The sequence below is a fragment of the Globicephala melas genome, chromosome 2, assembly GCF_963455315.2.
Source record: "Globicephala melas chromosome 2, mGloMel1.2, whole genome shotgun sequence".
Lineage (NCBI taxonomy): Eukaryota > Metazoa > Chordata > Mammalia > Artiodactyla > Delphinidae > Globicephala > Globicephala melas.
The window spans coordinates 34,502,831-34,522,922 of NC_083315.2; the positions used below are offsets into that span (position 1 = coordinate 34,502,831).

The 20,092-nt window shown below is 41.4% G+C and overlaps 1 protein-coding gene across 3 annotated transcripts in view; it reads right to left on the minus strand.

Annotated features, from left to right (window-relative positions):
• Positions 1 to 20,092, minus strand: part of EFL1 (elongation factor like GTPase 1) — a 136,295-nt gene that overhangs the window by 89,374 nt on the left and 26,829 nt on the right. For all 3 annotated transcript variants that reach the window (XM_030878478.2, XM_060293775.1, XM_060293776.1), the window contains 7 exons: positions 19,491 to 19,614; positions 17,686 to 17,762; positions 16,813 to 16,949; positions 15,674 to 15,796; positions 11,699 to 11,798; positions 7,605 to 7,756; positions 7,197 to 7,363 (listed from right to left, as the gene is read on the minus strand). In XM_030878478.2, coding sequence (XP_030734338.1) covers positions 7,197 to 7,363; positions 7,605 to 7,756; positions 11,699 to 11,798; positions 15,674 to 15,796; positions 16,813 to 16,949; positions 17,686 to 17,762; positions 19,491 to 19,614 — 880 coding nt within the window. The remainder of the gene's footprint in view (positions 1 to 7,196; positions 7,364 to 7,604; positions 7,757 to 11,698; positions 11,799 to 15,673; positions 15,797 to 16,812; positions 16,950 to 17,685; positions 17,763 to 19,490; positions 19,615 to 20,092) is intronic.

The following is a 20,092-nucleotide window of genomic DNA, read 5'->3' on the forward strand; positions in this document are numbered from 1 at the left end:
AGGGAGCGCGGAGACTCCCAGGCAGGATAAACCCAAGGATAAACATGCCGAGATACATAGTAATCAAACTGGCAAAAATTAAACACAAAGAAAAGTTACTGAAAGCAACAAGGGAAAAATGACAAATAGCATACAAGGGAACTCCGTAAGGTTAACAGGTGATTTCTCAGCAGAAACTCTCATGAGCCAGAAGGGAGTGCCATGACATATTTAAAGTGACGAAAGGGAAGAACCTACAACCAAGATTACTCTACCCAGCAAGGATCTCATTCAGATTCGATGGAGAAATCAAAAGCTTTACAGACAAGCAAAAGCTAAGAGAATTCAGCACCACCAAACCAGCTCTACAACAAATGCTGAAGCAACTTCTCTAAGTGGGAAACACAACAGAAGAAAAGGACCTACAAACACAAACCCATAACAATTAAGAAAATGGTCATAGGAACATACATATCGATGATTACCTTAAATGTGATTAAATGCTCCAACCAAAAGACACAGGCTTGCTGAATGGATACAAAAAAAAGACCCATATATATGCTGTCTACAAGAGACCCACTTCAGACCTAGGGACACATACAGACTGAAAGTGAGGGGATGGAAAAAGATATTCCATGCAAAAGGAAATCAAAAGAAAGCTGGAGTGGCAATACTCATATCAGATAAAATAGACTTTAAAATAAAGAATGTCACAAGAGATGAGGAAGGACACTACATAACGATCAAGGGATCAATCCAAGAAGAAGATATAACAATTATAAATATATATGCACCTAACACAGGAACACCTCAATACATAAAGCAACTGCTAACAGCTATAAAAGAGGAAATCAACAGTAACATAATAGTGGGGGACTTTAACACCTCACTTACACCAATGGACAGATCATCCAAACAGGAAATTAATAAGGAAACACATGTTTTAAATGACACAACAGACCAGACAGATTTAATTGATATTTATAGGACGTTCCATCCAAAAACAGCAGATTACACTTTCTCCTCAAGTGCACATGGAACAATCTCCAGGATAGATCACATCTTGGGTCACAAATCAAGCCTCAATAAATTTTAAAAAACTGAGATCATATCAAGCATCTTTGCTGACCACAACACTATGAGATTAGAAATCAATTACAGGGAAAAAAACGTAAAAAGCACAAACACATGGAGGAGAAACAATACGTTACTAAATAACCAAGAGATCACTGAAGAAATCAAAGAGGAAATTAAAAAATACCTAGAGACAAATGACAATGAAAACACGATGATCCAAAACCTATGGGATGCAACAAAAGCAGTTCTAAGACGGAAGTTTATAGCTATACAAGCCTACCTCAAGAAACTAGAAAATTCTCAAGTAAACAATCTAACCTGACACCTAAAGGAACTAGAGAAAGAAGAACAAACAAAACCCAAAGTTAGCAGAAGGAAAGAAATCATAAAGATCAGAGCAGAAATAAATGAAATAGAAACAAAGAAAACAATAGCAAAGATCAATAGAACTAAAAGCTGGTTCTTTGAGAAGATAAACAAAATTGATAAACCATTAGCCAGACTCATCAAGAAAAAGAGGGAGAGGACTCAAATCAATAAAATTAGAAATTAAAAAGGAGAAGTTACAACAGACACTGCAGAAATACAAAGCATCCTAAGAGACTACTACGAGCAACTGTTTGCCAATAAAATGGACAACCTGGAAGAAATGGAGAAATTCTTAGAAAGCTATAACCTTCGAAGACTGAACCAGAAAGAAATAGAAAATATGAACAGACCAATCACAAGCAATGAAATTAAAACTGTGATTAAAAATCTTCCAACAGGGCTTCCCTGGTGGCGCAGTGGTTGAGAGTCTGCTTGCCGATGCAGGGGACATGGGTTCGTGCCCCGGTCCAGGAGGATCCCACGTGCCGTGGAGCGGCTGGGCCCGTGAGCCATGGCCGCTGAGCCTGCGCGTCCGGAGCCCGTGCTCCGCAACGGGAGAGGCCACAGCAGTGAGAGGCCCGCGCACTGTAAAAAAAAAAAAAAAAAAAAAAAATCTTCCAAAAAACAAATGTCCAGGACCAGATGGCTTCACAGGTGAATTCTATCAAACATTTAGAGACAATCTAACACCCATCCTTCTCAAACTCTTCCAAAAAATTGCAGAGGAAGGAACACTCCCAAACTCATTCTAGGAGGCCACCATCACCCTGATACCAAATCCAGACAAAGATACTGCAAAAAAAGAAAATTACAGACCAATATCACTGATGAATATAGATGTAAAACTTCTCAACAAAATACGAGCAGACAGAATGCAACAACACATTAAAAGGATCATACACCATGATCAAGTGGGATTGATCCCAGGGATGCAAGGATTTTTCAATACACACAAATCAATCAATGTGATACACCATCTTTAACAATATCTTAAAAACCATGTGATCATCTCAATAGATGCAGAAAAGCTTCTGACAAAATTCACCACCCATTTATGATAAAAACTCTCCAGAAAGTGGGCATAGAGGGAACCTACCTCAACATAATAAAGGCCATATACAACAAACCCACAGCAAACATCATTCTCAATGGTGAAAAACTGAAAGCATTTCCTCTAAGATCAGGAACAAGACAAGGATTTCACTCTCGCCACTATTATTCGTTTTGGAAGTCCTACCCATGGCAATCAGAGAAGAAGAAGAAATAAAAGGAGTACAAATTGGAAAAGAAGAAGTAAAACTGTCACTGTTTGCAGATGACATGATACTATACATAGAGAATCCTAAAGATGCCACCAGAAAACTACTAGAGCTAATCAGCGAATTTGGTAAAGTTGCAGGATACAAAATGAATGCACAGAAATCTCTTGCATTCCTAGAATAAAATACCTAGGAATAAACCTACCTAGGGAGACAAAAGACCTGTATGCAGAAAACTATAAGACACTGATGAAAGAAATTAAAGATGATACAAACAGATGGAGAGATATACCATATTCTTGGATTGGAAGAATCAATATTTTGAAAATGACTATACTACCCAAAGCAATCTAAAGATTCAATGCAATCCCTATCAAATGACCAATGGCATTTTTTACAGAACTAGAACAAACAATCTTAAAATTTGTATGGAGACACAAAAGACCCCGAATAGCCAAAGTAGTCTTGAGGGAAAAAACGGAGATGGAGGAATCAGATTCCCTGAATTCAGACTATACTACAAAGCTACAGTAATCAAGACAATGTGGTACTGGCACAAAACCAGAAATATAGATCAATGGAACAGGACAGAAAGCCCAGAGATAAACCCACGCATCTATGGTCAACTAATCTATGACAAACGAGGCAAGGATATACAATGGAGAAAAGACATTCTCTTCAATAAGTGGTGCTGGGAAAACTGGACAGCTACATGTAAAAGAATGAAAGTAGAACACTCCCTAACACCATACACAAAAATAGACTCAAAATGGATTAGAGGCCTACCCGTAAGACCAGACACTCTAAAACTCTTAGAGGAAAACATAGGAAGAACACTCTTTGACATAAATCACAGCAAGATCTTTTTTGATCCATCTCCTAGAGTAATGGAAATAAAAACAAAAATAAACAAATGGGACCTAATGAAAATTAACAGCTTTTGCAAAGCAAAGGAAACTACAAACAAGATGAAAAGACAACCCTCAGAATGGGAGAAAATATTTGCAAACGAATCAACAGACAAAGGATTAATCTCCAAAATATATAAACAACTCATGCAGCTCAATATTAAAAAAGCAAACAACCCAATCCAAAAATGGGCAGAAGACCTAAATAGACAGTTCTCCAAAGAAGACATACATATGGCCAAGAAGCACATGAAAAGCTGCTCAACATCACTGATTATTAGAGAAATGCAAATCAAAACTACAATGAGGTATCACCTCACACCAGTTAGAATAGGCATCATTAGAAAATCTACAAACAACAAATGCTGGAGAGGGTGTGGAGAAAAGGGAACCCTCTTGCACTGTTGGTGGGAATTTCTGTTCTCCACTATGGAGAACAGTATGGAGGTTCCTTAAAAACTGAGAACAGAATTACCATATGTCCCAGCGATCCCACTACTGTGCATATACCCAGATAAAACCATAATTCAAAACCACGCATGCACCCCAATATTCACTGCAGCACTATTTACAATAGCCAGGTCATGGAAGCAACCTAAATGCCCATCGACAGACGAATGGATAAAGAAGAAGTGGTACATATACACAATGAAATATTACTCAGCCATAAAAAGGAACGAAACTGGGTCATCTGTAGAGACGTGGATGGATCTAGTGACTGTCATACAGAGTGAAGTAAGTCAAACAGAAAAACAAATATCGTATATTAAAGCATATATGTGGAAACTAGGAAAATGGTACAGATGAACTGGTTTGCAGGGCAGAAATAGAGACACAGATGTAGAGACGTATGGACACCAAGGGGGACAAAGTGGCTGGGGGGGTGGGGGGTGGTGGTGGTGGGATGAATTGGGAGATTGGGATTGACATGTATACACTAATAAGTATAAAATGGATAACTAATAAGAACCTGCTGTATAAAAAAATAGATAAAATAAAATTCAAAAAGAAATAAACTTAAGGTTGATGTTTAAAAAAAAAAATGCAGAGTCTGATTCAGCAGGTCTGGGGTGGGGCCTGAGATTCTGTATTTCTAACAAACTCCCAGGTGATGACAACATTCCTAGTTCATGTGAGTAGCAAACATGAATAGGTCTGTGTAGACAGGAGGCTGGAAAACAGGTAAGGGATACATCACACAAAAGCCACACTGAGGAGTTTGGGCTTTCTCCTTAGTGCATTGGGGAGACACTGAAGAACTTTAAGTAGGAAAGGGGTACATCATATCTGCAGTTTTAAAAATGACTCTGGGGCTTCCCTGGTAGCGCAGTGGTTGAGCGTCCACATGACGATGCAGGGGATGCGGGTTCGTGCCCCGGTCTGGGAGGATCCCACATGCCGCGGAGCGGCTGGGCCCGTGAGCCATGGCCGCTGAGCCTGCGCGTCCGGAGCCTGTGCTCCGCAACGGGAGAGGCCACAACGGTGAGAGGCCCGTGTACCGCAAAAAAAAAAAAGACTCTGGTTACCGAGTACGTGTGTGTATGTGTTTGGGGGAAGGGTGTGTGTGCGCAGCACATTCTGCTCCAGAGACATAGTAATGTCCAGCCCTAGAGAAGTCACCTATAAATTCTTGGTCAGATGTGAACAGAAGCAGCAGCCAGGTGGGGAAGCAGAATGGTAGGCAGTGGTTCTGAAACTTGAACAGGCAAGGAAATCACCAGGAAGGATTATTAAAACAGATTCCTGGGTCTAACCCCCCAGAATGCCTTCTTCAGTAGATCTGGAGCAGCGCCTGAGAATCTGCACTTCTAACAAGTTCACAGGAGATGCCGGTACTGCTGGTCTTGTCTTGGGATCACACTTTGAGAACCACTGGTGTAGTGGAAAAAGCACAGGCTTTGGGGGCCATACGGATATGAATTCAAAGCCCTGACCCACCACTTCCTAGCTGTGTGACTTTGGGCAAGTTTTTTAAACTCTTTGAGTCTCCGGTTTCTCATTTGTAAAAAGAAAATAGTAAAATAATACTAAACTCATGGCAGGATGGTTGAGTGATGATGGTGGTAAGGATTAAGTAAAGTACACAGAGTGTGTGCTTGATAAGGTAGAGTGGCTTTGCTCTGGGCTGCACTGGAAGGCAGGACCAATTAAAAAACGAAAACAAAACTGTGAGATGAGAAAACATGTATTGTTTTAAGCTGCTAAATTTGTGGTCATCTGTAACATGCAGCGATAGAAAAAAATAATACAAAGGATAAACACAAAATTCCAGGAAGGGATATGTCTGAAATACTCACTTTTTTTTTTTTAGGTAGCTGAAATTAGGTTTTACGGGGATCCAATTACTGAAATAAGGAGTCATTCGTGCTGTCAATTCATCTTATCATTCCTGCTTTAGTCATCTGACACATAAGCAGTTGATTTCAATCCTGAGTCCCACGAGAGCAAAGATACACTACGTACAGAAGATAAACTGGAGTGCTCGTGGAATTTCTAATGCCCAATAAATCAGTGTTTCACTAAATAACAATTTCTTACTCCTCTTGACAGTTTAGAGAGTAAAAAAGGAAAAAAATTAACCAAGAGCACCCTTTCTGATAAATAACAAACTATCAATTATGTGTAAACCAAGATGGTAAGATGATCATCGATGGATTTTTACACATGCCATCACAGCACTTTCTCCCTCCCATAAAACCTAACCCTATACACACCAACTGCTGCGCTCCTTCTTGCTAAATCCAAACATGTTACAGACTAGCACGAACTGCTTAGCCACCACTCAGCACTGCAATGTCCAAGGATCAGACTGCTAAAACTGATGGAATTAGCATTCAAAGCAAGGCAGCTGACGGCACAGACTTCCGTCAACTGCCATCTCCCTCTCTCTCATTCATACAGCAGCTCCCCTGGTTAACCTGCAAGGAGAGGAGCACGTGCTTTTCTGCTCGTGACGCTGCACGTCTTAGAAGCTCCTAACTTACTGCTTCTTGCTGATCCTGACTGGCTCCCTGGACCTCTGGCATTCATCCTATGACCTTTATCATTTATTTACTACATATATACCTGGTTTATGTCCAAAAATGTTCTGACGGCTCTAGCTTGTGGTTTCTTACTTGCCCTTTGGCTCAGACATATTTAGATGCTGGCTGTTCACTGACTTTCAGACCCTCCTGATCAATTTCTGGGATCTGCCTGCCAAGAAACTGTTGCCTATCACCTGCTCACTGCCCATGCCTTTGGCCTGTACCACCTAGTTTTTGGATCTTTATATTTCTTGAACATCTGCTATTGCCCTGGCTCCAACATGACATCTGTTCTTACCAGTTCCTTCCTCTAGCCTTGAGCAGAAAAGCCTTATAATTAACTAAATAAGGTTTGAAAACTTGGTTCACATACTGGTTTAATTTCCTAAATGCTACTAAGCGAGACAGATTTACCAAATGTTACTGAATTAACACAAGAGGAAGTACATGGATTCACCTGAATGTGCCTTTCTAGAGACAAAATAAATCTACTAATAAGGTAATCACCAATCTCAACCAATCTGACAAAGTATCAGAACCCTGAAACAATAAACTAACGTTTTACTTCCAATTCTTACCCGCTGCAAAAACTCAAGAGGACTGTATTTGGGCCCCAAGACGAAAATTTTCTTTCCTCTTCGAGCCACGCCACTGAATACTCGAGCAAATGCAATAAAAGCCTCTCGGTCATTTCCTTCCTGGGGCACAGGTTTAGGGGTCTCACTCTCCACCTCTTGCTCATCACCTGCCAGAAGCCAAAGGATAATGAGTGCCAGGAATGCTCTCTCCAATCCAGGGACTGCTGAGAAACTCAGAGGGAACAGGGAATATGCTATATTCAGCCCAGTTTCAGCAAGGAAACACCAAGAATGAAAGTATACTGATAAAAGCTACCTTTAAAGCTAAAAAGCCCAAGAGCTAAAGGATGACTGTCCCAAGTTAAGTAAACATCCCGTCTCACCAAAGCCTATTTAGGAAAGCTATACCTTTCAGCTCTTCTCCCTGTGGACTCGTTTCAAGGGCACTCCCGTCCTGCGTGGGCTCCAAGGGTGCTTGGCCCTGCGCGGCTGCCAGCTTCTCCGCGTGCCTTCGTCTTGCACGCTCATGCCTCTCGGCAATCTCCTCCTGAGTGAGAGGTCTACAGGATACCACAGACACGTTAACACCTGGCAACATCAAGCATCTCTCAGTCTCTTCCAGTAGAGAAACAGCAAGTATTAACGTGGTTGGAGAAGATGACGGTTGGTCCCCAGTCCCTTCTGGGCGGAAGGTTTCTCCAAGTTCTCTCCCTCACTGCAGCAAGAGGAGAGAAGGCCTATCGGGCTTTCTCTGAGAATGCTGCGTCCTCAGCTAGTCTGAGCTTATGAACTGACATGCGAGAGCCCACGTCCCCACACAGAGCCACACACGACAGCACGGAACCTTTCTTAGGTACCGATGTTCCTCCTCAATAAGGCAAAGGACAGGAAAAGGAAGGGTGTGAGTAACAGACACCGGGGCTCAGAATACCCCTGTAGAGAGACAAGCATAAGACTTCAATGAGAAACTGAGGTTTTCTCCTCAAGTACAAAAGTATATCTTCACGGAGAATTGGGGTCCAAGAAGAAGGGTCAGGCTGAACGCTGGCAACTCATCAGGATAAGAGGTCAAATAGTGATTATCAGTCATTGTGTTAGACCCAAGTACCACCAGAGAAAAGGCAGTGCGTGGGTGTGTCTGGCTGTCTGCTGGGGGGTTCATCTGGGGGGTGGGTCACGTTGCTTGATCTGTCACTTTGTGCCTGCCTCCCCTGCTGTCCCCCACTGTGATTTTATGATTCCTGCTTCACCCCCTGGTCTCTGACTTGACACCTGGCTGATAATCTCGTCTCCCAACCTGCCATTCCCCATTCCCCTTCTCTCTCCTTAAGCACTAGAACCCATTCAGATGGCCATGCTGAGAGTGCACTGTCCACGTGCATTCTAAACGGCCACATGCTCTTAGAGATCCTGATGTCAGGTACCCTAAAACCCCTTTTTACTTTGTGTGGGCTACCCTGGGAGGTGAACGCTTAAGTCACTGACTGTCCACTGCTATCCTCTTCAGACACCTGCCTGCTAGACAAGACCTCCCACTAGGGCTGGACACCAATGCCACTCCCTTAGCACCTGCCCCTCGAAATCGAAGAATTCGGTTCTAGGAGTCGGCCCCTTCTAGTCAGACCCATCCCAATGCAGGTGGTAGGGCTGTGCCGTAAGACACAAAAAAATGAGAGCGCGACCTTTGAGAATGGCTTGCTCAGGTGTCGTTAGGCAATCAAACCTGTTGGCAGTTTCGCTACAAGAGATAAGCTCCTCCTTACTGGAAGCTCTACATGTTAAAGGCCTTTCAAACACAGGATAAAAGCTGCTTCCTCATAATTTCTCGTCATGGCTCTTGTTCTGTCTTCTGGAGCAACATCCAACAAACCTTCTTCCCTCTGCTTTCCTTTCAATCATCTGCATTCATGCCCTTCCCCTCCCCCTTCTCTTCTTCAGGCTACACACTCCAGCTGCTCCTTCAATCAATCCTTAGATAACTTACCTTGTTTCTGGACTTTTGCTAAAATCTTTTATAAGAGTATCTGAAAAGTATGAATTAAAATATAAATGCAGAATACATTATTATTACTACAAACAGGATGGGAAAAAAACCCCCCATGAACTTGTTAGCACATGGAGAGAAACGGTCTCTTCCAATGGGCTTATCACTATGATACGGACATTGTGTTCTTCACTCTACGTATATTATAGCACATATTAATCAAAACAAATGACACAGGTATTATTACTCCTAGTTTACAGACGAGAAACGGAGGCTTAGGAAATTTACATAACGACCCAAAGTGACATAGACAATAAATGGAGGAGCCGTAATTCAAATACAGATAACTCCAAACTCTATACTCGTTATCATCAGGCTATGTCTCCCATCCAGAAGGAATTAAAGACGATAAAATCATCATCACATTAAGTAAATGTGGTTTTATTTTAGCTTTGGTTAAGAAAGAAGCATACTTGTTCACATATAGTAAATCCTCATTCTGCCTGAGCTCAAACATGATTAGCATTTTATATTTACTAATCAGCATCAAATGCATGCAGGCTTGCTGTCCATCTACATGTTTATCCATCCATCCAGTTAACGTCTACTATGTGCCAGGCACTGCTGTGAGTACCAGGAGTGGTGGCAGAGGTAAACAGAGCAGACGGAAGAGAAGTCAGCAAGGTTTTATATGAAGAACCCATTGTGTAAACTAGTATTTATTGAGAATAAAGAGGAATTTATTTGCAAGAAAACAGAGCTCTACTAGTCAAGGAACATCTGTGGGCAGTGAGTTATTGAGGCTGTAGTTGAGCTAACTATGGATGACAGTTCTGAGGGGACGGCAGTCAGCAACAGCAGGGATGAAGGAGACCAGAGGTGAGAATGCTGACTGGAGCGTCAAATGGCAGACTGGGGAGATGAATCTGGAGAAGAAAGGAAAAGAGGCAACGACACAAAACCACCCACCCTCAGGATTCCAAGCTGAATGTTCCTGCTCTGGCCTCTGCGAAGCTGGCCAAGGGGTGGGCTGGGAGAGTGTCAGAGAAAGGGCTGGAAAGCTGGCCATAGTTGGTATGATCAGTAACCACACCACCAGGTAGCTGAGATGATGGGAACCAAGGGACCAAGGAACGCGGCTTCTATCTGAAGATCACGTCTTGTTACTACAAGAAGTTGGTTCTCAAGAAGGATGCCAAAGGAACACAAAGACTCAGGATTCAGAGGGAGAGGAACTGCCTCAAAAACTCCTAATAGGATGTTACCTAACAGGTACTTATCAGCAAGTAAGTATTCAGCAAGAATTTGATAAGAGTATAGTTGAGAACAGCAAAAGCAAAGGCCCAGAATCTAAAAAGGGCAGGCAGGTTGGAAGGCTGCCTGCCTAGATTTAGAGGTGGAGTTTAAAAAGCTGCGCAGAATGACATAGGCCAGATTCCACACAGTGACGTAGAAGACCATAGGTTTTCAAGCTAGACAGATATAGATTCAAATACTGCTTTGGCCTCCTTCTAGCTACGTAACCTTGAGTGCACTACCTAGTCTTTTTAAGGCCTCTTAATTTCCTCAGGTAAGACTGAAACATTAGACAGTTCCATTGCAGAACTGTTGTTAGATCTAAGTGTCATAATCAATGGTGAGGCAGGAATATTATAAGCTTAATAAACTGCAGCCAATTATTAGTGTTATCATCATTATTAATTACAACATAAAAGAGCAAGATCTGAGATGCTGCCTGAGGTACTAGGACCTTCTTCAGAAGTAATATTTATATCCGTTCTCTCAGGTTACTTGAAAAATTGTTACACAGAATGCCCCCAGAGTAGCTGTGGATAGCACAGAAGAGGAGCTTCCAAGCTCCTATATCGAGTGAATCTTTTCATTCCAGACACCAAAATCATACTGAAGGAAGGATGGCAAATGGACTGGCAGAGTTAGATACTGGGGCAGGGGAACCAGCTAGGAGACTGCTGCAATAACTCTCACAAGAAATGATCGGGATCTAATCATTTATACTAGTGAGGGGTGGGGGGCAGTGCAGGTGGGAAGGAGGGGAAGACACATGACCAACTCATACGATGTAGAATAGATCCTCCAAGACTCTGGAAACTTGAGAAATGAGCCGTCTCCCTCCATACACGCACAATACACACGAAGATCAGCAGAGATACTCACCCATCCAACAATCTCTACTGGGGCAGACAAGACAGGCTCAGATTAGACCCTGCCTGATGTTCAATAGAAGTTAACTGTGGCTACCACTACTCTTACTGCTCTTCAAACTGACATGAATTCAAATCAACAGTCCCAGAGCTGATTTCAACAACCATCTCCCACAGAGGTATCACAAAAAGATAAAGTACCCTGCAAATTTTATGGTCCCGCAGGGGCTGCGGCGTATGAATTCCAGGCTGAGGAGAGAAAGCATTATCTGCACCTTCCCACCCACACCCTCACTGCAGCCCCGTCAAACCTACACCACTTCCCTGGCCCAGCCCAACTTTGCCTTTATCCTTACCTTTGCTTATTCTGAGGCAAAGCCTTAGCATCAACTGCAAACATTTTGGAAACAAAGATAATAACCGGAGCAGTGTCTTCGCTTCCACATTTCATAAAAGCTAAAGAGACAGGAAATAAAACTGTTACTGTTTTTTCCCATTATTAAAGAGCCAGATTCTTCTGAGAACAATTACGAAGTTTAGAACACGGCATCATCTAAATACATAAGCAACCTATAATCTTTTACCACTATGATAAAAATTGCATCTGGAAAAGTATAAAATTGCTAGAAAAATAGTAGAACAAGAGCAAGAGAACTGGCAGAAATGAGGAAAGAAAAGCAAAACTGATAGGGTGGGAGAAGGGCTGGAGGAACTCCCACATAGAACTAAAGCTAGGAAACGGGCTTAACCACCCACCATAAGCCCTCAGAAATGTTTCCTGTGGAGAAGGGATAGAACTGAGAAATTTTACCAAAGGTCAATAGTCAATAGGTAGCTTACTAATAAAATACATAAAAACCAGTAGCTTTTCCAATCCCTCACAAAAACAAGTTAGAAAATAAAACAGACAAAAATATCTTATCATGATAATAACCAAAAACCTTAGAAATGAATTAAGATTCAATACTATAAAGATGTCAATTTCCCCTAAATCTATAAATTTTAACACAATTTCCTATCAACATATTGACATTTTTCTTAACCTACATAAAAAAACCATTGGTTAAGATAAAAAACCATCGGTTAGTAATTTTTTAAAAAAATCACGCCACATCAAAATAATTCACATGTAAAGAATTCAACAGTAAAATTCAAATAAGGGGGCTTCCCTGGTGGTGCAGTTGTTGGAAGTCTGCCTGCCGATGCAGGGGACGCGGGTTCGTGCCCCGGTCCGGGAAGATCCCACATGCCGCGAAGCGGCTGGGCCCGTGGGCCATGGCTGCTGAGCCTGCGCGTCCAGAGCCTGTGCTCCGCAACAGGAGAGGCCACAACAGTGAGAGGCCCACGTAGAGAAAAAACAAAAACAAAAACAAAATTCAAATAAGGAATAAAGGAAGCAAGAATTAAATATCTATCAGAAGTCTTGCCAGGGAAAACTTTGAAAGGCTGTGAGGAACAAAGTGACATGCCCTGACTTCAATTTTTAACAGGATCACCCTGGCTGCAGTGTTGAGAAAACACGAAAGGCTATCAAGAACAGCAGCAGGGATACCAGCTGGAAAGCTATTGTAATAACCAGATGAGAGATCATGGTCCAGGGAGGACCCAGGGAGGCAGAAGTGGAAATGTTGAAAAGTAGTTGTTCTGGATATATTTCAAAGGAAGAGTAAACAGGATTTGCAGATGGACTCGATGCAAGGGCATGAGATAAATGTGGGAATTAAGAGCATGCCGTTGTCATGTAAAGCCTTGAGACTGGACAAGATCAGCAGGTAGAAAACAGATGAGGTCCAAAGACTAAGCCTTGCTTTGGGGTATCCCACAGTTAAAAAGTCAGGGAGATGGAGAGGAACTGGAAAAAGGGATTAAGAATAAACAGCCAGGGCTTCCCTGGTGGCACAGTGGTTCAGAGTCCGCCTGCTGATGCAGGGGACACGGGTTCGTGCCCCGGTCTGGGAAGATCCCACATGCCGCGGAGCGGCTGGGCCCGTGAGCCATGGCTGCTAAGCCTGCGCGTCCGGAGCCTCAAGAGACTATTAGAAGTTCAATCTGGAAATTCCTTATGAAAAGTTCCAGCAAAGCAGATTTAAAAGAGCCTATATGGTCAGCTGCTATTCTTGCTGGATCTATAAAAATAATCAGTCCAAGTTTAATGAAACTAAACTTACTTTGCAAACAAATTAGTCTTAATTTGGCTATCTTGGGTAGAAATGAGGGTGATTTCAGAGAAAAAAAATTATGTTTCAATAGAAACTATAATACACACTTGCGGATATTCGATTTTAGTTTTGTTATCATCTTCGAGGTTTTGTTTTACTACTGGTAAACTGGACTGGATCCTGAATTCTTCTAGTTTCCTCAAATATTTGGCTACAACTCTCCAAAGTCACATTTCCAATTTTTCTTCCACTTTTGATTCGGAATCACTGAGAACCAAAGCTGCCCCTTTCCTGAAGCCCTGCAAACTGAAGCTGAACAACCTGCAATACACTTGAGAGAGACCACCACACAACATCCCATGTTTAGACAATCTTCAGGCCCGTTGCTGTGTAAGCCGCTCAGAAAGTTTACCTGAACACTCAAAGACATCATCAACGACATTTCACAATGCAGATGATACTTGACTCTGACATCTAGAAATCTTGACTGGCTGCCTCCTAGGTTCAGAAGTTGGTTTATAATTTGCTCCAACCATTAACCTTTTTCTTCTGTCTCCATAGAAATGCCTCTTATAAGACCCGATTGCTTGCACCTTATAAGCCTAACTTTGAGAGCCCACCTGCATCACTGCCTCCAGAAATGAATTTAACTAGACAGACTTACTGTCAGGACTGAGGCTGGTTTAATGAGATGGAACAATCTACGAACTCAGCTTCTGGACTGTGACACTCCTTGAAGACGTTTCAAAGGGAGAACTGTTGAAGAGCAAAATTTGCCACCCCAGAATGTGTTTCTCTGGCATGAGGATTAATTTAGGCTGATTATTTTTAAGAAGCAGAAGACTCAGGATGTCTTTCTTTTTATGTCCCCTTAGCTGCCTAAAGAATTTAGATAAAGGACCTGGTCCCAGAATAGAGCTATCACCAGAAAAGAATATGCAGCTATCACTGCAAAGAATATGGGACAGGTGTGGTGGGGAAAACTGGAAGGACCTAGAGATCAGAGTCCACTCTGTGTCCCAGAGTCTCTGCACAGCCCAGCAAACATTCTTTTCAACCAAACTTTTGCTTTTCCATCTTCATGTGAATTGCCTTCCTCCCCTTTGAAGTCCTAAACCACTCACAGTATTTAAGGTGAGGGTTTCGGCCAGTTATTCTGTTTTCCTGGGTCTGTCCCATGTATATATGTTATTAAACTTCTGTTTGATTTTTCTGTTTTTTTAAAAAAAAAAGAAAAAAGAATAAATAGCCAGGGAGACAGGGAGAAAGTAGGAGTATGTGGAAGCCTAGAAGTCAAGGAAAAAAATGACTCAAGGAGGAAGGAGTGATCGACCATGTCAAATGGTAGTGATGGATCTAGTCAGATGAGGATTGAGAACTGGCTGAAAGGTATAACAAAGGACAGTCAACAGTGGCCCTGAGCACAGCAGTGACTTGGGGGGCAGGGGCTACAAAGTCAGTAGATTGGGAGAAAAAGGACAGGAGAAAGTGAGTACATACACATGCATTTCATGGAGCCACACGGAGCCTGGAACGGGAGGATCCCTCTCCTGGGGAGCGCATATACGGGGCTTCAAAAGAGCAGCACTGGGCTTCCCTGGTGGCGCAGTGGTTGAGAGTCCGCCTGCCGATGCAGGGGACGCGGGTTCGTGCCCCAGTCCGGGAAGATCCCACATGCCGCGGAGCGGCTGGGCCCGTGAGCCATGGCCGCTGAGCCTGCGCGTCCGGAGCCTGTGCTCCGCAACGGGAGAGGCCACAACGGTGAGAGGCCCGCGTACCGCAAAAGAAAAAAAAAAAAAAAGAGCAGCACAGCCCCTGAAATCCCTTTTCCACAGTCCCTGGGGACACAAAATGGTGGTGCTGTGGCACTTTAGGAACACATTCCTGGCTATTTAGGAGGATGGAATACAGCATGATTATAAGATTATGAAATGTGATCAAGGCAAAAGGTAGCGGTCTCAGAGCCTCTGGTATCCCCACTCCACTGGCAGAGCAAAATGGCTCTAGCAAAACTGAAATGTTAGAAAACAAAAGGCAACTGGTGAAATGTTTGTGAAATTGTTTGTCTGTGGAATTGGCCATTTAGCAAACTAGCATTTAGCAAATTGGTCTAGAGTAGTCTGGACTTAGGACTCAAAAATATGTTACCTGCTGTGTTCATCTTTACCTCACCTGCTTTCAGTGCCTGGGTTTCCGGTGGAAGAGAATCAAATGTTTGCGATCCTGCGCACATCAGTTTCTCCACTCTCTCGGCTGTAATATCAAGGGGACTAGGAAGTTTCTGACACACCATAGCTGAAGTCTGCTGTTAAGGACTCAAAACCTTGAGCAAGTGCCCTCCACCATGGCAGAGAGTCACAGTATGCACTAAATACTGAGGTAACAACGTATGTCTATAAGATGCCTGGACTATAAGGCAGCACTACACCATATATCACATCTCAAAACATGGATACAATTTCAGGGAGTTCATGGACACTCTAGAGCCCAGAAAGGATCCTCATGATAGATATTCTAACACTGACATCCTATGGAACAAGTGAGGAAGGACAACAGAACTTAGGAGCACGGCTAACTGTGACCTTTTAAGTCCTCAAAATCTTTTATGTGGTTTCATAAACTGGTATAAAACAACCATCAGCCACAAGCTATGATACAAGAAGGTCCCCCACCAGAGCAAGTGTCACCGTAGGGGTATGTGTCTATCACAGCTCTGAGATCCACTGCTGGTTCACTCCCAGGACACTGCACCCCCAGCCCACTGCAGGGGTACGGCTGAGTACACACAGGTCAAGGAAGAGAAGACAGTCTAAATTCATCTATAAACTCACTTTAGTTAATGTAAGCCATTTAAAATCAAGTCTTTTTGGAATCACTAATGTGAGAGGAAGTATCAACAAGCTAACGAAAATATGGGTCTAAAATGAACCAGTGCTGTATAAAAAAATAAATAAAATAAAATTCAAAAATAAATAAATAAAATGAACCAGTGATCCTAACACAAACATCTAAATTATCTACTTATATGTAAATCTTAGTCTAAAAGTTTTTATTTTACAGATTACTAAACAAAAACTAGAAACATTTTTTAAGAACATTCAGGTTGATATTAGTATTAGTCCTAGTTAATATTAATATATTCATTTTTAAAGTACTTAATACAGTTTCATGGTGGAACCTTAAATAACCCCAGAAGACTTTGGATGGAAATGCTTTATTTTCAGAGGATTTCCACATTGCCAATAACACACTGGTTTTTCTTGTTTAGTCAAATCTATGATTGCATTAAAAACCATTAAAATAAAGGATACCAAGAACAGCCTGAGATATGGGAAGCCACTGACTGCAAATAGCATTGATCTGAACTTTAGGGTCTGAATGCCGTGCCTCTCGGGCTCCAATTTTTAATCCTAAAGAAGTCACGATTTTATCAATTTTTTCTTTGTCCCTATAGTAAACGTACAGGATGGGTGGGGGGTGAGGGGTGAGGAGAGAGAAGGATCACATAAAGACACAAAGGAGCAGTGAGGAAAAGGGACTCAACATTGTTTGACACATTTATTCCTAATGTATTACTTTTACTACAAAAAAATAAAAACGCTTGAAGGGGCTCCTGCCACAGGAGAAAACTGCTCAACCTCTACCCATACACTTCCAAATGAACTTTTCTTTAAAACGTCCCATGAAGCACCATTCCACAATCTCCCTAAAAAAGCTATGTCAACTGGTAAAGCAACTGTATAAATAAATACTAAAAAATCATTATTCCATCTCTGGAACAACTTAGAAATTTACTGAAGCAAACATTCTTTTCCACTTGTATCAGGCAAGTTTTCCCCCCAAGTGCCCCATTAGTGATCCTTGATATCAAGCACCTTTTCTACTACAATTACTATTTTATTTTAAACTGAGTTTGTATAAACAAAAGTCTAATGTTTCTTTCCATCCTTTATATCTCTTCACCTCAGCACTCTATAAAATATGGCTGTTCTCTCCCTCCTGTCACCCTTTACTTGGGTTACACATACTCCTTTAAATTGTTTCCAAGCCCTGTAATCAACTCCTCTGTAAAGGCTCTGTTCATTTTTTCAGTCTATCTCAGCTTTCTGAAGTGTGACTCATCAAACTGAAAAGTGAGGCAAATTATACTGCCCAATTTATGTAACAATTTATAACAGCCTTACTTTTTCAAGACAGCATCATACAAACTCCATATATTTTCCAGGATCAACTGTACAAATAAAGGTTTCTTTCCTTTTGCCTGCAAAAAAGGATGAATGGGCTTAAATTTCTGAATATTTCATCGGTATCTTACATATTCATTCTTGACATGTTTTATTATCAGTGTTTCATTTCTACCAGAAAATATTTACTCAACAGAAAAGTGGAGGAAAGTAGCTATAAGAATGCTCTAAAAAGCCAATAATCCACAATCAGTAACAACCCACTGTCCTCTTCCTCCAGGAACCATGGACTTCACAAACAAGACCATTTGGGGGCTATATCACTGCAGTTGTCCTTTCACTGCCATCAAAGAAATACATGATACCCAAGCTGAGAGCTAAAACTTCACTCTAAAATTTCCATGGACTTTGTTCTAAAGAATGTTCTTAAACATGAAAAATGTTCAACTTCAAGGAAGAAGATATTAAAAAAAAACAAAAAAAAACCCCTATTATTTCTCTTACCAAACTGTACAAAATAATAGCAAGAGCACTTTGAGATGGATAATATACAAGAGCTGGAATATAAACTGATACCCTCTTTCTCAAGAACTACTGGCAAGGTATTGGGAAATTAGGCCATTACCTTTGAATGCCTGGTTAGAAAAAGCTCATTGTCAAGACATAAAAATGTATTTATCAAGATGCCCACCACAGCTTTACTTAAAATATTGAAATATTCGTGAAACAGAAATAAAAACTATGTCCAATCTTACAGGATTTATGTAGATTCTACATTTATGTAGAATGATTATGTAAATGATGTAATAGGGTCCTTATGTGACAGGAACTGTTCTAAAGGCTTTTCTTGGATAGTTCATATAATTATCCTAACCACCCTGTAAATATTACTATCTCCAATTTGCAGATGAAAAAAACTGAGACAAATGTCACAGAACTAGTAAGTGGTGGAGCTGAGATTCAAACAGAGTTGGATTCTCAAACCATGCTTTTTCCCACTTCATACACTGGCTCCTTCTTAAATACACTGTTTATAGAAAGATTTTAATGGCAACGGAAGATGTTCACAATATGTCAAGCAGAAAAGCAGCTATATTATATAAACAGCAAAATCTCAACTGAGGGATGTATGTATCTATCCAGAAAGAATGAAAGAAATGAAAACCACAGCATCAGCAGTGCTGGCTTCTGATATTTTTTCTTTCCTATAGCTTTATACTTATAAATACCTTCTTAAGGGAATATATATACTCTTCAATGAGAATGAATTTATAAAATCCTGAATTTTACATTAAAAAAAAAATCTTCAAGAAAAGCATCCTCTGAGGCTATGTGATTCAGCAGCCTTACATCACCTCAATCGATAGAATGAAATGCTCCAGGGAGCACCTGCCTCTCCACATCAGCGAAGCATGCTGACTGACATTCAATGAGAGAAGGCCTCAGCTGAGACTAGGGATAAAGTGTGGGCCACACAGTGATGTCTGAAAGAGATGTCTCTTTATGAAGGGGACACACAAATGCCTGATGCAAAATATGTGTCTTTGAGTTCACATGCACAGGATCTGAGATTTTTGCTCCTCTTAAAAAGAAAAAACAAACAAAAAAACCCAGGCAGTCCTAAAGAACTGTATTTAAGCAATACTTGGATATAAGACACGTGAACTTTAGCCAAATATATACAGTAGAAAATCCCTCATAAACTGACTCCCATACACCAAGGCCAAATTACAGGTGTGTTACAGTACAGGTTTTCATAGGGCAACAATGGGACCAACAATCAACAGGGACATATGCCACATTACCTGATCAACCTTCATAATCTTCTTAGCCTTCGTATTTATATAATAATCTCCCCACAAGGTTTTCAAAAGAACTTCCTTTTTGATGCCAATTTTTTGACTGTAGATTTCGGCAAAGTGCTCAATTCTGAAAGAAAAGCAAGTGTTCACGTTATTAATAACAACATAAATGAGTATAGCTAACACTTGAGTGTTTCTGTGCCAGGTACTGTTCAACGTGCTTTAAATGTCATTTCAACTAACTTACAAGGTAAGTACTAATCTCCTCCATTTTACAGAAAAGGATAATGAAGCATGAGATATCACACAGGTAACAAGTGAAGCTGGGATTCAAACCCAAGCAGTCTCATTCCAGAGCCCAGCTTCCTGTCCAACTTCCCCTAAATCCATATGAATTAGAATTCATGCCATACCTCCCTTTTTTAATTCTGCATGTGTAAAACAAGAGGAATAATGGCCAAGGAAATGGAGGCTCCGGCTGCCCATTGCAGCCATGCCAACAATAAACTTTGTTTCAGCCCTTCACTGCCATAGGTACCTATTGCTCACAAAGAAAACAAACCCTAGAGCCAGAACCTGCCAAAAAAAGGCTTTTTAGCATCTGG